At 34.7% G+C, this 19698-nt stretch overlaps 2 protein-coding genes across 3 annotated transcripts; both read left to right on the top strand.

Moving 5' to 3' along the window:
- The first annotated feature begins 66 nt into the window (after window positions 1-66).
- LOC109050935 (proline-rich protein 5-like) lies at window positions 67-9512 on the top strand. Of its 2 annotated transcripts, XM_042753036.1 has the most exons (10): window positions 67-253; window positions 457-530; window positions 727-874; window positions 2704-2784; window positions 3079-3127; window positions 4724-4781; window positions 4909-5000; window positions 5091-5225; window positions 6842-6962; window positions 8543-9512. In XM_042753036.1, the coding sequence occupies exons 3-10, from the start codon at window positions 756-758 to the stop codon at window positions 8920-8922; spliced, it is 1035 nt and encodes a 344-aa protein (XP_042608970.1). In that variant the 5' UTR covers window positions 67-253; window positions 457-530; window positions 727-755; the 3' UTR covers window positions 8923-9512. The 2 variants fall into 2 exon arrangements, with proteins under 2 accessions (XP_042608970.1, XP_042608971.1); XM_042753037.1 differs by lacking the exon at window positions 457-530.
- A 974-nt stretch (window positions 9513-10486) lies between these two features.
- On the top strand, window positions 10487-19601 carry LOC109050721 (apoptosis inhibitor 5-like). Its single transcript, XM_042753035.1, has 14 exons — window positions 10487-10787; window positions 11930-12091; window positions 12188-12281; window positions 14301-14366; window positions 14518-14669; window positions 15296-15508; window positions 15816-15920; window positions 16128-16217; window positions 17368-17546; window positions 18511-18604; window positions 18838-18894; window positions 18980-19065; window positions 19154-19296; window positions 19379-19601. Exons 1-14 carry the CDS (start codon window positions 10716-10718, stop codon window positions 19456-19458), a joined length of 1593 nt encoding a protein of 530 aa, XP_042608969.1. The 5' UTR covers window positions 10487-10715; the 3' UTR covers window positions 19459-19601.
- Window positions 19602-19698: the final 97 nt, after the last annotated feature.

The following is a 19698-nucleotide window of genomic DNA, read 5'->3' as shown; positions in this document are numbered from 1 at the left end:
GATGCATAAAATTTTCATTCATGAATGTTAGACTGCGAATGAGCTCATTTTCTTGCAGCAAATGGAAAAGATTCGGTGCACCATCTGATGTTGCCATCTTCTTGCTGGGTGGATAAAATACCAATTTAACCCATCACAGGCTTTACAATGCAGCCCATAATTGGAGACATTGTTTGCCCTCTCGTGGCAACGTAGTTGTTTTTGTCAGTGTGGGAACAGGGCGAACCTATTATTAGGCAGATGGGATAAATATGTAAGTTTACAGTTGGTATCAGATGTGTGTGGGATCAAGTTGTGATGCCATCAAGGGTGCAGCTTGTGAGCGAGACAGCTTGAGTCAGAATTCTGGGAAGCATTCGTGCATAGGAAACCAAGATGAGCACTGTTTGAACGTGTCAGCATCTGATACAGGCATCTGGTTAACTGCATCTTAACTGCCGTTTTCGCGATTATCAGATACCTCTGTGCGCGAGCGTAGCGCAGCCATCGGTTCACCAGGAAGTCTCATGTCAGGCTGCACATCAAAGGAAGTATGCTTGTTTGTGTCGTAGACGTTCTGTGTGGCTTTCATTATGACACAGGCATCTATATAAATGAGTCACCGCAGCTGAACCATGTAAACAACTGCCTTTGCGGTTGTATCTCGCATTGTTTGCGTCACTCTTTCGGTGTACCTTGTGGGAAGTTTTGCCAGTAACGTGACTTGATCTCTCACATTTGTTCTAGCACGTGCCTGTCCTCATCTCATCTAAACCATGGGGTCATTCCGAAAGCCCAGGCCCCGTTTCATGAGCTCGCCTGTGCTGTCCGACCTCGCCCGCTTTCATGCCAGCTCGCCAGCAATGCAGCTGTCCAATGCTAGTGTTTGGAACAGGTGGGTGGTTCCCTTTCCCAAAGATGAGAGAGAGAGAAAAGGCATTGTTTCATTAATTGCCATGAGATTTGTGGGGTTTTTTTATAGACACAACCAAGAGTTTTTAAAGGTAAAGTTCATTCAAAGATGACAAAGCTGTTGTTATTTAATCATTAACTTCAAAAACTTTTTTAAATATACTTTCCATAGTCAAGTTTATTTTTACATTTATCATGAATTACTAATTTATTAATATTATTTCATTTTTGGAGGAGTCGCACCACATGACATTTTACATCCCGAATCTGATTTTAGCTAAGCTACTCTTAAAAACGTGTGGTAAGTTCATGCGAGATGGAAAGCTTTGAAATTATTTTCATGAAAAAATTTAATTTAACCTGTTAAAACTTGTCGTGTGGTGTAACCATCAAGGAAAAGGTAATAACGTATTTTCCTTACTCTGTCAATACGAGAGAATGTACACATCATTTTCTGAATGAAAGTTCTTTAAATATAGTTTGTCAAAGTATTTTTTAAATAGATTTTTAATCTATATTTTAAATAGATTTTTGATGTAAAAAATGAATTCATAAGTATTATTATTATTATTTTTGGGGAGTTGTACCACATGACATTTTGCAAAATGAACTAAATTTATATTGTCATAACAACACATATGGCACGTTAATATAAGAAATGTAACCTGTTTTTACAGTATGTTGGTTTTATATGAGTTTGATGAACTTTTGTATCATTTTTTGAAAGTTTAAAAAAAAAAGGTTATTTGACAAATATCAAGTATTATTAATTCATAAATGTTATTTATTTTTTTGGTAGTTACATCACATGACATTTTAAAGCCTGAATTAACTTTATCTTGTCATAAACAGGTCAAATATGTTTAAGAGACTTGTGTTGATAAAAGTTGATAAAATGTAGCTATTTTGTTAAAGTTTATTTCTAAGAAATAATAATAAAAAATGATGCCAAACTACTTATCTTTTTAATTGTTTCAATTGTTTCTTTTCAATTCTTTAATGAGAACTTTATTTTTTCTCTTATTTTTTAATTATATCAGGACAATAACTGACATATATGACTGTATGTCCCCCTAAAAATGTCAAAATTCAGCAATTTTTATTTTAAATTGTAATTTTATTTCAGCGATTAAAAACATTATCACGCATAGAGGTGACTGTAGAAGTCATTGTAGAAATAAATGAAATGTAATAAATCAAAAAATATATCCAAATAATGGATAATTGTTTTGGTAAAGACTGATACAACGAATTAAAAAAAAAACGTTAGCTTTGAAATTTGCTTTTAGGAAGCCCTGAAATAAACTTGAGTCAGAAAGGGCGGTGTTTACGGTCACTGTTCCTCTGACTCAAAAGTGAAACCTTGCTTTTTCATATATGATTTCACACTTTGCATGCCATATTTAGTCTTTAGGGGAAAACCCATTAGAGTCGCACGTTTTAAGGCATTGGTGTAGGAAGCAGACAGCAGCCTTTGCCTTTACCCCTTCCTTTTGGAAATGGGACCTCTGCTGCCCCTCTCTCAGGAAGTATAGAGCAGGATGTTAGTCAGAAGTGGTCGGTTGGATGGCGGGCAGTGAAGGTTTGCTGGCAAGCAGACAAAAACGCTGTCTATAGACACTAAAACAGAGATTAAAAATTTCCCTGACACAGGTGACATTGCTGGATTTTGAAATGTTTTTACAAAGTCTTTATGCATATAAAGGGATGTTTTGCATAGATTTTTCTTAGCTTGCAAATCAGCGGTCAGGATACTTGAATGAGGCCTAGTTTCCTGATTTCTCAACAAACTGACGCTTTTCTTTTTTGCAGTGTTCAAACAGCTGTAATTAAAGTCTTCCAAGGTGGGGGGCTACAGGCCAATGAGCTCTACACCCTGAATGAAAGCATAAGGTAAGAAAGTAATACAGAGAATTGCATGTACTCAATTCACTTCCTATACAATGATTTAAAGTCAAGATTAGAGATGGTTGACTCATGCCAGTAGGCAATGACCAATAATACACTTAGCAACAACCACAAAGCAAGCAAATGGCCACCACCCACAACACTCTAGCTTTGTTTTGGTGTGGAGTTTTTTTTACAGGCAGGCAACAGGATTTTTACTCTTATTAATTGAGAAAAAGTAAAAAGTTTTTGTTTATGAGGGTGTGTGTAACTAACCGAGCATTTTAACTGTTTCATCAGATGGCTTTTGAGGACCGAGCTGGGATCATTTATCACTGAATACTTTCAGGTAATATAGTTTTCATTTCTGAAGACATAATGAAGTGAATTTCAAAAATATAGTTGCATTTGATGAGAAATTAAAAATTTAGTAAATATTCCAGGTTCAACCCAGCTAACAAAAATACATTTTAAGAACATTTTGCAAACTTTTTAAAAACATTTCTTCTTGGTTAAACGTTTTGCAAACATTATGGAATTGTTGGTGTTGAATGTTTTCTGAACATTCTGAAATGAGTATTAACATATAGAAAATGTAAGAGGAACATCCAACTAAAATACTTCCACCAAAAAAAGCATTCCATGAAGGATGTATACATATTATTTTAGTGCTAAAGTTTGGAGAAGGTTATTAAAAGGATACTCCAACCCCAAAATGAAAAAATGTTGTCATTAATCACTTAGCCCCATGTCGTTCCAAACCCGTAAAAGCTCCGTTTGTCTTCGGAACACAATTTAAGATATTTTGGATGAAATCCTGAAAAAAGATATTTTAAGATATTTTGGATGAAATCCTGAAAAAAGTCATTATTTTTGTTTTTTTCGCTTACAAAAAGTGTTCCTGTCGCTTCATATAACCCAGATTGCACGTCTGATGGCAGATGGAGTATTCTGACGACGACTTTCATACCTTTTATGTACACTGACAGTGCTATTTACTTGGCAGTCTATGGGACAGTCACAGTCCTCCCGGTTTTCATCCAAAATATTTTAAATTGTGTTCCAAAGACGAAGTAAGCTTTTACAGGTTTGGAACGATATGGGGGTAAGAGATTAATGACAAAATTTTCATTTTGGGATGGAGTATCCCTTTAAAGATCAGAGAACTGTGAATGATATTCAGAACGTTTGTTCGTACCTTTGAGCTAACATTACCAGAACATTGACTGTTAACTAGAAAGCTTAATTGACAGCATTTTTGGAATTATGTTAATGTTCAGTTGTACTCTTATTGCTTTTAAAATATAAAAGCACTAATATTAATACTTAATGTTAAAATATCTATTAATTGAGCTGTAAAGGTATTTAAGTCATTTTTTTACAGTCGTTTCAGGGTTTTATGGTATTATGTTGTTATAAAAGAAATTCTAGTAAGAATTCTATTTATACTAAAATCATGTTAACTCTCATATTGTTTACATGAGAGTGAAAGTGATGTGACATGTGGCCAAGTATGGTGACCCATACTCAGAATTCGTGCTCTGCATTTAACCCATCCAAAGTGCACACACACACCGTGAACACACACCTGGAGCAGTGGGCAGCCATTTGTGCTGCGGCGCCCGGGGAGCAGTTGGGGGCTCAAGGGCACCTCAGTCGTGGTATTGCCAGCCCGAGACTCAATCCTACAACCTTAGGGTTAAGAGTCAAATTCTCTAACCACTAGGCCACAACTTCCTCACAACATATCTTGTGGCTGAAGTATTGAAACAATAAATAATTCAGCATTTGCAAATTGACCCCATTCACTTCTATTGTAAGTGCCTCACTGTAAGATTTTTTTGTGTGCGTGTGCTACTCAACATTACACCACAAATTCTGTCAAATGAGCTTAACTTGTAATTAATATACCAGATAAAGTACCCGCATGACTCTTTTTGTCCAGGATCAGCTCTTGAATAAGGGTCTGACGTATATTTTGGAGAAGATTCAGCTTCATAACGGTGAGTGCTGAACCCGTTATTGGTCTTATTGGTGCATTTGATGGCCTGCGTCAGCTCTAATAAGGTTTTATACAGATGTGTGTAATTCAATCGCTCCTTGCATTCTTGTCTCATTTCTCATGCCCAGATGAGACTCGTCTCCAAGCGCTGTCTGAGATGTGGGTGAGGTTTTTCACAGACATCCTGCCAACTCTTCAAGCTATTTTCTACCCTGTGCAGGTATTAAAATGATCTCACCTAGCATTCAAAGTAGCGGGTTGGCGTTGAGTTACCGACACTATGGTGACTGGTGTTTTTTGGCTGGTTTAGGGTCAGGAGTTGACTGTGAGGCAAATGGCTCTGCTAGGCTTCAGGAACATGGTTCTGTTGAAGCTTCCAGTGGACAACATGTTTCAGGGCTCCTCATTTCCTCCTCCAATCACACAGATGCTGCTGATCCTGCAGGTGAGCTCTCACAAGGTCATTTGTGCACTAATAATGTCTGATTCTATGATGCATCATGAACATTTCCACCACATCTGTAATTTTGAGATGGAAATTACATTTTAAACATTTTTGGAAATGTTTTGGTCCTGATAGCTTTAGAACTAGCATTTTGTTTGTCTTAGATGCTCAAAAGTATTTTGTCAGCTTAAACAAAAGGAGGCAAATTAAGTCAATAAGCACAAGAAGAGTCTCATATTTCATCTCACACCCTTCACTGACATTGTTGTCTTTTCTCCTTGGTAACCAAGTAAAGTAACATTTAAAAAAAAAAAAAATGTTTAGGTGAAAAAATATTGGTTGTGTAAGTGTAAACTGAGACACAGTCAGTTTGTGTTAAAATAAAATGAGGTGTTAAAAAGCAGAAATGTTAAACTTAACATGTCATAATAGCACTAATATTAAGACTTAAAAAAAAAAAAATTAAAAAAAATAAAAGCATTATTTGAGTTGTAAAGTGTTCATCAGTAACATATGAAAAAAATGTCCAGGGTGAAAAATGGTTGTTGTAGAAATTATGCCACAACTGAGATTCAGTTAATTTTGATATAAGTGCACGCATCAATTAGGCAAGTACTTATAAATATTTTTCATACTATAAATATTGAATATAAATTGTTTGTGTTTATAATATCTCTGTTGAGATCTTAATAATTCTAAAAATGTAATAACAATTTTAGGATAAATCCTGAAAATTTTATATACAAAAAGGTATATATAAATAGATATTTAGGCCTCTAATTTGACCATCATATTATTATTAGTAACTAAAAGTAAAACTAAATAATAAAATAAAAACAAAAATAAATATTAGATGAACAATGAAACTTAAATGACAAATTTTGCCTTGGCAACTTATTGATATAAAATAAGTTGAACTGCTAAACTAACTAAATAAAAAAAAAATAAAAATACAATTATTAAAGCTAAATATAAATATTTTGTGAAAAAAATTAAAATGACAAGCACTTAAATTAAAAAGCACATAACAATTTAAAAGTCTGAAAAGTAAAAAATTTAAAAGTTAAATTCATAACAAAAAAATACAGTATATATATTACTAAAATAACACAAGAATAAAAGTTGTCTATTTTAATAAAAATCAACCACTGAGACATAAATGTTACGCAAACATATGCAAAATGTTGTTAATGCACAGGTGAGAGTATGAAGAAGAGATATGAAGATAAATGAACGTTAGGAGAGTATTCCCTCAGTGCTGGTGTGGGAACATATACGGATCTGCTTTGTGCTGCTGTAATCTCAGAGGAGATTTGAAGAGCCTCCATGAAACCAAGCACCTTGACCCAGCGTTCGTTTTTCAAATAGGGCTTCTCCATACAAAAGAAATTTGTCAGCTTTGTTCCAGAACAAGGCTGAATACCGCAGGGATACACTGTCATGCTTAAGGCCATAATGGTGATGAAGCACACTGATGCGTCATCCGTTCCTCATTTACTCCCACTTGTCAGCTGTCTCGGGATTGAACCCAGATATTTAACTATTCATCTACCAGCAGTGATTGTCGGCACTTTGTTTTGGATCCTTATTTTCAAGATGTTCTTTTTTGGGGGCAGGGCATTCATGAACCTAATGGACCTACGCAAGAGTATTTCCGGCTCGAAAGGCTAGTGGACATGGTTATATCTCCCTACCTGAGTAACTACCTCTACATGAACCCAAGCGATTCCTCTTCAGGTGCTCTTTCTTTCTTTCTTTCTTTCTTTTTTTTGGGGGGGGGGGTGTTCAATGACATGATGCCCTTTCTTTGTCTGGGTCAATTAATGTAGTATTCAAAAAAGCATTAACAATTCATTTTGTGCAGTGACTTGAATACACCCTTATGATGAACATAATTTAAATTCCTGAATAAAAAAAGTATTATTATATTTTCTAAAGGGGGACTAAAGTCAAATCTGTCAGGTTGGTATAACTGTCCAAATATCATACAGAAACGGGATATCATGAAGACAAAAGCATCATTAAAAGAATAATTTATTTAGTAGCTTGGCTTAACCTTTTAATATTATGTTTTTTTTTGTATATTTGTTTAAATTTCTAATATTATATATATATATATATATATACACACACACACAAAACAGCTTCACTATAAATTTATTAGTAATAAAAAAAAAACTTTTGTCCATCAAATTACAATCATATGGTGTAACCAACATAAAGAAAAAGGTGCAATAATTATTGTAAAATATCAGATAATTTGACAGTTTTATAACAAGACCGTTAATTCATGTGGTTAAATGTCATGTGGCGCAACCCCCCCCCCCCCCCAAAAAAAAACTAAATAAATAATTTTTATTAATTAATAATTCATGATATTTGAATAATATATTTGCAACTATATTTACAACTATAATTTGACCAGTTTATGGCAAAGTTAATTTATTAATAAAATGTCATGTGTTGTAACTCCCCATACATGTTATAATTTGTAATAGTTGTAAAAATGTCTTTGTACTTTGAAAATATATTATTAATAATTAAAAGAATATAAGTCATATAGCAAAAAATAATTAAAGTCATATGGTGGCACCAACATGCAGAAAAAATGTTAGAAGTCTTAAGCTCAAGATGTTATTTAAATGTCATGTGGTGCAACCCCCCCCCCCCCCCCCAAAAGAAATAATATTTATTAATTAATAATTCATGATATTTGAATAATATATTTGCAACTATATTTACAACTATAATTTGACCATTTTATGGCAAAGTAAGTTAATTCTGTAAATTGTCATGTGGTGCAACTCCCCATAAACTTTAAAATTCATAATATTTGTAAAAATGTCTTTGTACCTTGAAAAAACAATATTATAATTAATAAAAATAATAAATAAAAGTCATATGGTGTAACCAAAATGCACAAAAAGCATGAAGATCAACAAGTTTAATAAAATATCAGATAATTTGACCATTTTATGAGAAGGCGAAGTTAGTTGATGTTTTTAAATGTCATGTGGTGCAACTCCCCAAAAACCTAATGATGTTTATGAATTGATAATTTTGTAAACTTTGTGTACTTTATTATTTTATTTAAAAACTTTTTAACCCCCATTACTGTGGAGTACACGAAGTGTACCATGGGCTTTACAGTTATTTTATTGATGATTATGCCACATGACATTTTTAGAGTCAATAAATATATTCGTGAAAACCAACTGATGAAACCAACAGATATTCACGTCATTGATCCTAGTCTAATTTACGCATGTTGTTATCAGTGTTAAATCTAACCAGCATCATAATCACTTCCCCCACAGAGGATCATCTGGAAGGCCTGAGGTTGGTTGCCACTCCACACCTCAGTCAACCTGAGATTATGGTGACACATTTCGCCCACGAGTCTTTCCTGGCACCTCTAATCGAACACGAGGGTGAAGCCTATTTGGAAAGGACCGCTGGTGTCCGACGTCACACAGTCGCCAATGTGAATTCAGACATCCAGCTCCTCTCCATGAAAAACAGGATGTGTTCAGAAAAAGTGGAGGTCAGTGGGGCGGCCAGGATGACCAAGACGGAGAGCAAAAGGACACCTAAGACTTTCTGCAGTGAGCCAGCCTTTATTGACTCACGGCCAGGTGGTGTGGAAATCCTTCGAGGGCAAAGCACTGCAGAGATGAAGTGTGGCCTAACTAGTTAAAAAAAGCCTCTCTCACGATCTCAAAACACCCACTGAGATCTTGTTAAGTTACGATAACTGAGACAAGCCAGAACGTGTTTGTTTAATACAACATGGACTCTACTGCTGTGGAAATGTGAGCTGTGCTGTGTGCTAAATACTGTTTGGCCTGTCAGTGTAGCCTGTTTTTAAGAGCTTGGAGGGTGGAGGTCGGTTGAAGAAGCTTTCGCTTCAGCCGTTTCTTGTAAAGTACGCCAAAAGTCACACTTTTTTTCTGTCGTGGAGGTGGTTAAAGCGGTGCGAAAGTATGCTGGTGAGCAAAAAGTTTACAAAGGTACAGCAAAACCCATACTGAGACAAACTAATGACACTTCCTTACAATCAATGTCTTTACATTCTCTTTCTCAAGCGGTCTTACCGTTTCATTTCTTTGTAGTGGAAACTAAACATGCTGACATGAAGAAAAAGAAGATTTTTAGTCTTTTATGAGTGTTTTGTTTTATTTTATGAAATTTTAATATTTAAAAAAATGTAATTTAAAATAATTAAAAAAGAAACTGAATTCAATGTGTGTGTGTAAAATAATGTATATTTTTGTAGTAATAAATTTATTGAAGTGTTTTTGAAATCATTTTTGCATTCAACTCCGGACTGTACGGCTAAGGTTTGAGTAGATGTCGTTTCTTTGCGGCTCTGGCATACAGTTTAGAGTTCCTTCAGCAGATTAGCTGTTAAGGAGCTTTAGATGCTGTTTTCAACGTCAACATCACCTCAGAAAACCTTTGTGGCGGTGTTTCAGAATGTGAGCTGCCAAAGAGCTTTATTGCGAGTGTGCTAATCAAGGACTTTTGACCTTGGGGCATATGGTTACGTGTTCATCAAAAACCATGTTTTGTTTGCTTTTTGGGATTTCATTTAGTTATTTTAGCTTGGTTGTATTCGTAATGTGAATATTTTAAAACTTAAACTTAAATATCAGCTACTGTTTTCGTTTTTTTTTTTTTTTTAGATCTGGCAGAAGGAGCCAGACTCATTGAGGAAGTTCTTCTTCTGACTTCCACTGGAAAAAAAAGTTCACTGTAATCTTATTTGAGGTGATTAGTTCAGTAATGCTTTCCTATTAAGAAGATAGGGAAATCGTGCAGCTGAAGGGCATGAAATACACGGCAAGTAAGAAGAAAAATGTACTGGTCTTTGATGCCATCTTCTGGAAGGTTTACTTGATTGCAGCTCACAGTCAATACATTAAAATGAGTTCCTGTTTCTTACATTTCTGATTTTAGAGTTAAAAACTGAGAGTAGAGTACTATATTCAAATTTGAAAAACATTGAAAAAAAAGCTACAATAGCACTTGGAGGTTTAGATGTTTGTTTAATACAGTGTTGGCTACAATTATTAGAACAACAACAACAAAAAAAAAAGATTTTAAGTCAGTTATTTTTATCTTTTGGTGTAGTGCCAGTAGGAAATATGAGTTTAAATTTCCAAGCATTCGTTTTGCCATTAATTGTAATAATCCAGTGAGGTTTTTGTTTCCATCAGATGGCGCTCTTTCCCAGCGGCGCTGTCAATCATCTCCCAAAAGCGTCGAAGAAGCGTTCCTCCCGCCGCCGCCGCACAGAGCAACAAACCCAAGCTGACGTACTGCACGCGAGAGCGACGTTCGCTTACTAAATAACATCTCACCTACATCTGTGCTTTAATACCGCGAGGCGTTTGGAGACCTTCGGATCGTATACAGCGCAAGCGTCGCAGGGGGAGCAGCAGAAGTGCCGTTATTCATTGAAAGCCCTCGGTGAAGTCACACACGCTGATGGCGGCGACCGTGGAGGAGCTCTACCGCAACTACGGCATCCTCGCCGACGAGAAAGAGGATCTCAGCAAAGTAAACAAAGCCTCATTTCTCTGTTGTCCGTCTGAATGAAAAGTACTCGTTAGATATTCAGTTTGGGATGGGTTTTATTCATTAAAGGCTACACGCGGCCTCCTCTAACGCACTAGCATATTAGCGCTAATAGCTGACTGGAAAGGTTTGGGTTTTCTTTTTTTTTTTAGTAAATAAGCTAACAGGGCCGTGTGCGAACTATTACGGCAGCTGTGCATGCGGGAAGGGTTTGTGCGTTTGCGTTTGTGTCTGATGAAATGCGTTTGTTAAATTTGAAGTTTGTTAAAGAAAAAGCTATCACGTTTAGCCAAGGCTAATGTTACGCTGTGTGCGTAACGCGTTTGAGAATGCGTCGCTCCGCAGTCGCGCGCACAGAAAAACTGATGAATGATTTACAGCTTAGGATAAGCTTGCAGCAGGAAGGATGAGGGAATTTACATAATGCAAATATGATAGTTATATCTTATTATGGGAGCATAAAATCTGATGTTAAGATATGGTGTGTAATATTAAACTTAATATTTAATATTAAAACGTAATGATATTTTTCATAATATCACATATTTGTGTGTCTTTTATTTGTGCTGTTATATTCATTTTATTTGATTTTACTGTCTATATAAATAAGTATACACTACCAGTCAAAAGTTATAAGTTAATAATTAATTTTTTTCTTTTTTTTTTGGAAGTCTCTTATTTTCACCAAGACTGCATTTAATTGATCAAAGTAAATAAATAAAACACAGTGATATTTTGATATTACAATTTAGGAGAACTGAGAAATCAAACAGGAATTGTGTGCGCTCCAAAAAAAAAAAAAAAAAAAAACAATGAATTGTTGTGTGCTTAAAAAAAGTTTAGTAAGCAAAGTTTTGTGTGATCAAAGTTTAGTTGGCAATTTTTTTTCTTTTACATATGGAAAATAAAAGATATTTTTGATTGGTCTGATTGTATTTTTCCAGTGTGTGGACAACTTTAGCTACTTGGTTGAACATATTTTAAAAAGTAATTTTTTAATATGTTAAAATTATCATCTTTAGCTACTTAATATATTATTATTATTTTACACACACACATACATCTCTAATATATATATATATATGATTATTATAAAATGTCACTTATTCTGATCTTTTTTTCAGCACAAAGATGCTTATCAGGTCATTCTGGATGGCGTTAAGGGAGGTCCAAAGGAGAAGCGACTGGCGGCGCAGTTCATTCCAAAATTTTTCAGCAGTTTTCCAGAGCTGGCCGACGCAGCCATCAACGCACAGCTTGATCTGTGTGAGGATGAGGATGTATCTGTGAGTACCTCATCATCATGTCAGAGATGTGCATGTTACTGCTGTGAAACCAGAAAACAAATCTTTCCGTTGTTGGTTCATCTTTCCTGATTATAGATCAGGAGGCAGGCTATCAAGGAACTGCCCCGTTTCGCATCAGGAGAGAATTTACCCAGAGTCGCAGACATCCTCACACAGCTGCTGCAGACAGGTTGGTCTCGCATCTACTGAGAACCTGGTTTTTAGGGAACCCTGTTAAGTCGTGTTAATTTTGTCAGCTATTTTCATTTTTGTCTTATTCTTAGTATCCCGTGTTAAAATGTTCTTGTTAGTTTTTATCATATTTGGTCAACCTTATCCTTTTTAGTTTAAGTGACTAAAAGTCTCAGTATTTTAGTATAGTTTTAGTATAGTAAATATAGTAACAGCTCAGCCTCTTCGCATCTCTAAAAGCGAACACAGCCGAGTTTCATTCATTCAATGAAAGTGCGTTTTTGAAGGAATCTAGTGAATCAGTCATGCATAATTACCCATTCATAAAGACAGTCACTTTCTTCATTCCTGAATGAATCAGCCGGTCGAACGAATCAATTGAATGAAGGATTCAGTGATAAAATGCTGGGGGATTAAGTTTAATTTATAGCATATAATTTCAGTTGTTTAAATCATTTAATATTTCTCTATTCAAAATTTTATATTTAAAACATTCATCTCCGCATGAATGTATATATTTAATTGCACTCATGCCACATCTGAGCCTCATTAAACGTCTGAAAATGTACCTACAAACCACTTTTGTGTTCTGTGCACCCTCTAGTACAAATTAATTTTTTATTAATACTAATGTCATATTATTGGTAACTTATTTGTCTTATTTTACTACTTATATTGTTTTAAATAGAAATTTTATAAACATACATTTTTGAATTTGACATAGATGAAGATGATGCCATTACAAAGGTAAAAAGAAAATACCCCTGTAAGTCACTTTAGTCACAAGTCACCTCGTATTAGGAAGGATAATTTTTTTTATCAATGTTTGATTATTGATCAGAAGGTGCTTCTAAATTTTTTTTAATTAGGAGGACAAGATCTTCTTAAAAAAAAAAAAAAAAAAAGTAGAGCCATGTGTAACAGTATATTGATCTGTGCATTAGGTCTTAAAGAGACAGCAGCCTAAATAAACCTCCTGCTGTCTTTCATCATACAGTGAAGACTACCCAGTGTTATTTTACAGCTGAATAGATTATAGTTAGACCTAACTGAAAAAAAATTTAATTTAATTTGTGTCTTGTTGTTTTTGTTTGTGCTATTGATTGTCATTCGTTTATTTGTTCTTATTTAGTTGAGTCGAATGTTAGGAAGGCTAATTTTTGGTCAGAATTTTTTTATTATTGATCAGACGTTGCTCCTAATTTTTTTTAATTAGGAGGACAAGCGCTCCTAATTACAATAAGAAAAAACTGCTTTTAAACTGGGTGTGTGACAGGTATGGCTGTGGAATGGGGTTTGGCTGAGGAAAAAATTTTCAGTCAAAAGATTTTGCATTAATCCATGTATTCAGTGAACACATTTGCAAACAATACAGTTGAGATCTCATGACTGAACACAGACCGGCTGAATGACGCTTTCTTTTAGATCGCTAAACTCCAGCTTGGTTTTCAGGTCATCTGCGGCGGCGCTTCCGCAATGAGGAGCGAGCGCGTGTGCATGATTGTCAGATTGCTTAAAATAAGCAAAACTCAGAGCAGAAAATGTATCACTGTAACAGAGAAGCTCTGATTTGGGGGTTAGAACTCTTGATATCTGGCAACCGCACTCATGAGACCTTGCGTATACAGGCGTGTAGAGCAGTTTGCAATAACATTTCTCCTCCAATAACATGTCTCCTTTTTTTTTTTTGACGAAAATAAAAAGATGTTTTTGGTAAAGTTTTTTTTTTTTTTTTTTTTTTTTTTTTTTTTTTTTTTTTTATATATTTTAGTTTCTTCTTATTTCGTTAACTAAATTGCATGTTGTTAGTTATAGTCTTAGTTATGTTTTATTGACCTTATTATCATCTCGTCTTATGGGAAAAAGCTTGTCAATGAACACTTTTCGTCATAGTCTTCATTAACGAAATTAACACTAGTGTTAAGTTCTTGCATTTCTGGATAAATTAGTGCATTTAAACATCATACTGTTTTTTTCCAGCTGTTTGATCAAAGCCTTTTCTTCTCATATCTTTTAGATGATTCTGCTGAATTCAATCAAGTCAACACAGCTTTGATCTCCATATTCAAAATTGATGCAAAAGGTATTTGTTCATCATACACTCATTGCTTTATGGGTAGAATGTGTTTTCTGTTAATTCTACATACAAAATTACTGATTGTTATTGTATTGATGATTAAAGACCTCCTAGCTTAATTTATTGTCCTCTTTGACCCTGGCTTCTTTCTTTGCAGGAACTATGGGAGGCTTGTTCAGTCAGATCCTGCAGGGAGAAGATATTGTTCGAGAAAGAGCGATTAAGTTTCTCTGTACAAAGTTGAAAATGATGCCAGATGACACAATGACAAAAGAAGTGGAAGATTACATCTTCATAGAGACGAAAAAGGTATCCTTTATATTTTTATTCAGAAGTTTGGGGTTGGTAATATTATTTTTTAAAGAAATATCTTCTGCTTACTAAGACTGCGATTATTTGATCAGCAAAAATAGTAAAATTGCATCTCCTTTGTAACATTAGAAATGTATTTACTTTCAGTTTTGATCAATGTAATATATTCTTCTTGAATATGTGTTAATTTCAAACAAACGAAAATCGTATTGCCTAGTTTAAATATTTAAAATGTATGTGCAAAGTTCTTAATGTGATGTTTATATACATATTAGTTTCATATAAGTTTGGAAAAACTGAAAAGTTTTAAGGTTAATTACTAATGTCATGTGGCATAACCATCAAATAAAAAAAAGTAATAAAACGGTATGCATTATTTTTTTAAAAAGTAAATGTTTTTTGTATTTAAGTATTCTACAACATATCAAATTATTGAGTCACACCACGTGAAATTTTATAACCTGAGCTAACCTTGTCTTTTAAATTGTTTTAAATTATTATTTTTTTTTTTATTTTTTTGTTTTTTTTATTGTTTTTTTTTTTTGGTGTTTTTATTTGTTATCAAACAGCTTTTTTGGCCGTTAGTCATTCTCACACTTGACCTGTCACTCTCATTGTCTTAGGTCCTAGAGGATGTGACGGGGGAGGAGTTTGTGCTTCTGATGCGTATCCTGTCCGTGCTGGGGATGATGAGGATTGTGACTGTGGGCGGGAGGAGGTGGTTGGTGTGGTTGTTGGTGGGGCTTTCTTTCCTGGAGCAGGCGCTGAACCCCACAGATGCAGACAGCGTCGACCGGCTCCTGCAGTGCACGCGCCAGGCCTTACCACTCTTTTCTGTGAGTGAATCCACAGCAACGGTCAGCAATAATATTAGAATATTTCTCCAATAATATTCAGTTGTTGAATTTGTCACTTTCTAACAAAAGCTTGCATGCCTGAATTGTTCACAAAATTATGTGCCAATCTTTATTTCAAACAAGAAAAAATTGTAGTTTGAGAATTTTAGTTATATAAGCATTTCATTCAAAAAAAATTTGTCTTGTCTTTATTAATATTAACAATTATTTTCCTACTACTAGTGTAAATAATCACTGCATTTTAATGCAAATCATAATTATTAACATTTCTCCTTCTCCCCTCCAGAAAAATGTGCATTCTACTCGCTTTGTGACATACTTCTGTGAATTTGTTCTGCCCAACCTCAGTCTGCTCACCAGCCCTGTAGCAGAACTGGACATCCAGCTGGAGGTGTGTATAACAAGCTGGAAATCATGGTCAGAATGGTTGGAAACCTGTATAAACTTCTGCATGTTAAGCTTGTATGTGAGAGTCATTTTTAACAAGAAAAAAGGGAACCTTTTCATTTGATACTTGTTTGTTGAGTTGTTGTTTTTGTTCTTGCCCCAGACATTTGTAGAATGCTGGAAAATAAATTCAATATTTTCTGCTTTACAGGTACTAAAGTTATTAGCAGAGATGAGTCCGTATTGTGGTGACATGGACAAACTGGAGGTCAATCTCAACATGCTGTTTGAGAAGCTACTGGTAAAGGCTTATGTTGAACTCCTAACCTCATGCAAGAATTTAGAAAGCTTCAGCCTATGGGTGTGCGATATGACTATTTTTGATTATGGATGATAAAAATATCTGCATGATCTGTTTTTGAAGAAATATCGTTCTGGTGCCTCCATCATATACTGTACAACGTGGCATACATTCACATCAGTGTTTACATATAGACTGATTATGTCTAAAATGGAAGTAAACAGTTGGGTGAAGACGGATGCGTGTCTGTATATTAGATGTGGGCAGGTCTTAAAGGGACAGTATTAAACATGCTGCCTATTGTCATTAAAGGGGTAGTTCACCCTAAAATTATTTTCTGTTATTTACTTACATGTTGTCCCAAACCTGTATCAATTTCTTTCTTGTGCTGAACACAAAAGATGATATTTTGAAGAATGGGTAACCAAACAGTTGCTGCTCCACATTGAATTTGATGGTAGGAAATAAATACTAAGTCACTGTGGACCCGCAGCTGTTTGGTTTTCCACGTTGTTCAAAATAGTGTTTATATTCAGCTGAAGAAAGAAACTCATTCAGGTTTAAAACAAATTTTGAGTGAGTAAATTTTATTTTTGGGTTAACTATTCCTTTAATATTAATAAAACGACAAAACACAAGGAGAAAATTCACTCACTACTCTTAACTGAAAAACTTTAATACAGTTGATTTGATGAATCAATCTTTAGTGTTTTATATTTGTTCATTTAATTTCTTGAATGCTCCTGCTAAATACATCTATTGTACCTTAAAGCACTGTTGACTTATTTTTATAATATGTGTATTTATAATGTGTATCTTTGTTCTTATCTTTTTTTAAAGATAAAATAATAACAAAGATTTTTATCTTTCCCCGCTTTGGACTAAATATCTGCCATTCTTTTTTTATATTTTGATAACTTGTAAGGCTTTGTCTTTATAATATGGAAATGAGCTGTAATGCTCAAACAGCTTGAAAAATGGCACAAACCAACATGATAAAGAATCGTGGTAAAATCATGAATCGTGATATTTCTTTAAAAAAAATCGTGATTATATGTTTGCCCTTTCGCCCACCCCTACTTCAGCCGCTTTGTCATTAAATATCCTCTCATGCTGTGGTTGTGCTTCTCTCTGTCCCTAATGTCTGCAGGAGTTCATGCCCCTGCCTCCAGAGGAGGAGAACGGAGAGAATGCTGCAAATGAAGAGCCCAAGCTGCAGTTCAGCTACGTGGAGTGTCTGCTCTTCAGCTTCCATCAGCTGGGCAAAAAACTACCTGACTTTCTTATTGACAAAATCAGTGCAGAGAAGTTGAAGGACTTCAAGATCAGGTCAGATCTCATATTAATCAAAAACTAAAACTTTCTATTTCAAATAACCTGGAAAAAAATACTAAGCAGCCCAACTGTTTGATAATGCTGATAATTATTCTAAAAATAAGAAGAGATAACTGATGATAAAAAGAAATGTTTCTTGAGCAGTAAATCAGCATATTGGAATGATTTCTTAAGGATCATGTGACTCTGAAGACTGGAGTAATGATACTGAAAATTCAGCTTTGACGTCACAGAAATAAATGACACTTTGTGGTAACACTATTTTAAGGTGTCCTTGTTACATGTTACATGTACTTACTATTATAATAACAATCAATTATGCATGATCACATGCAAGTAACCCTAAGCCTAATCCTAACCATATAGTAAGTACATGTAGTTAATTAATATTACTCCATACTAGTGCTGTCAAAAGATTAATTGCAATTAATCGCATCCAAAATAAGTTTTTGTTCACTTAATATATGTGTGTGTACTGTTTATTTATCATGTGTGTATATATAAATACACACATACAGTATATATATTTTGAAAATATTTACATGTATATACATTTATATATAAATATATTTTATATATAAATATAACATTTTTCTTAAATATATATACATGCATGTGTTTGTATTTATATATGCATAATAAATGTACACAGTACACATACATGTATTATGTGAACAAAAACTTATTTTGGATGCGATTAATCATTTGACAGCACTACTCAGTACTTAAATGTTTAATTACACTATAGCAAGGATACCTTAAAATAAAGTGTAACCCATTTTAAATTACATTAAAATAGAAAGCAGAATTTTTAAATTAATATTTTACAATACTTCTGTTTTTACTGTATTTTTGGCAAGAATTAAACTTAAATACCTTATTACATTGCTTTGTGAAGGGCAGATGAACAATGTGAATTAAATTTATAATTTTTTTTTGTTGTTTATTACTATTACAGGTTACAGTACTTTGCACGGGGGCTCCAAGTATATATTCGACAACTGCGTGTTGCTTTGCAAGGCAAGACTGGAGATGCACTAAAGACCGAGGAGGTATGATTTTATACTTTTTTTTACAGTGATCTTTGCTTTGGAAAGGTAATAGAAATAAAGCTAGTTATTTGCTTGTTTGCTTATTTTTATTTTATTTTCATTTATATATTTAATTTATAAATTTTTTGCAATTCCAAGGTGTTTATTTGTTCAAATGTACCTAATGCGCATCAAAACCCCTGGGAAAGTATGATGAAAGATGTCATATGTATTCTAATTTTGTCTCTTCACAGAATAAAATCAAAGTTGTGGCTTTGAAGATCACCAACAACATAAATGTTTTAATCAAGGTAACATTCCTGAACTCTCACACTTCTGAAAGTCTTTGCTGCTTTATGTCATTTTGATCTCTTTCTTTTCATCTATCTTCTCCAGGATCTGTTTCATAACCCTCCATCCTATAAAAGCACAGTCACTCTGTCCTGGAAACCGGTGCAGAAGGCCGAGGCAGCAGCGATCGGGTACGAGAACAGATCAACCTATACATTCAGATCACCATGTTTAGTCTGCTTATGAAAGTTGTTGCTGTGAACTCTGTATATCCTACAGCCAGAAGAGGCAGTCCGGAGAGGACATCGGAGCAACAGCGACAACAAAGAAGCTTCCCACAAATCTGCCCAGGAGGGACGCCCGACAAATATACAATCCGCCCAGCGGGAAATACAGCGCCAGCATTGGGAACTTCTCCTACGGTGAGTATCTTATCAAAACTTAATCGCTAGTACTGTATGAATTAGTATCTTTACATATAAATGATCTCATCTGTGCCCTCAGAACAACGCGGAGGCTTCAGGGGCGGCCGAGGACGGGGCTTCGGAGGAAGAGGAAACAGAAGCCGAGGCCGGATTTATTAAGAGGACTGCATATGCTTCTATACCCATACAACTGCATTACCACAACACAATATTTCTCACACAGTTTCTCCCGTCTGGTCCTTTCTGCATCTCCCAGCCCTCCATTCGTCTTTTCTCCCCACATTTTTTCTTTATTCTTGGGTGTGTTTTTGAGAATCAGTTCACAGCCTCCTGCCACTGGTTATCCCGTTGGTTACAAATGTGTGGGTTGTTTTTCTTTCTGGATCATCTTTGTGGAAC

The sequence above is a fragment of the Cyprinus carpio genome, chromosome B25 (genome assembly GCF_018340385.1).
Source record: "Cyprinus carpio isolate SPL01 chromosome B25, ASM1834038v1, whole genome shotgun sequence".
Taxonomy (NCBI): Eukaryota; Metazoa; Chordata; class Actinopteri; order Cypriniformes; family Cyprinidae; genus Cyprinus; species Cyprinus carpio.
The sequence above is the reverse complement of the archived record's forward strand: the minus strand, read 5'-3'. Positions and strand labels throughout refer to the sequence as shown.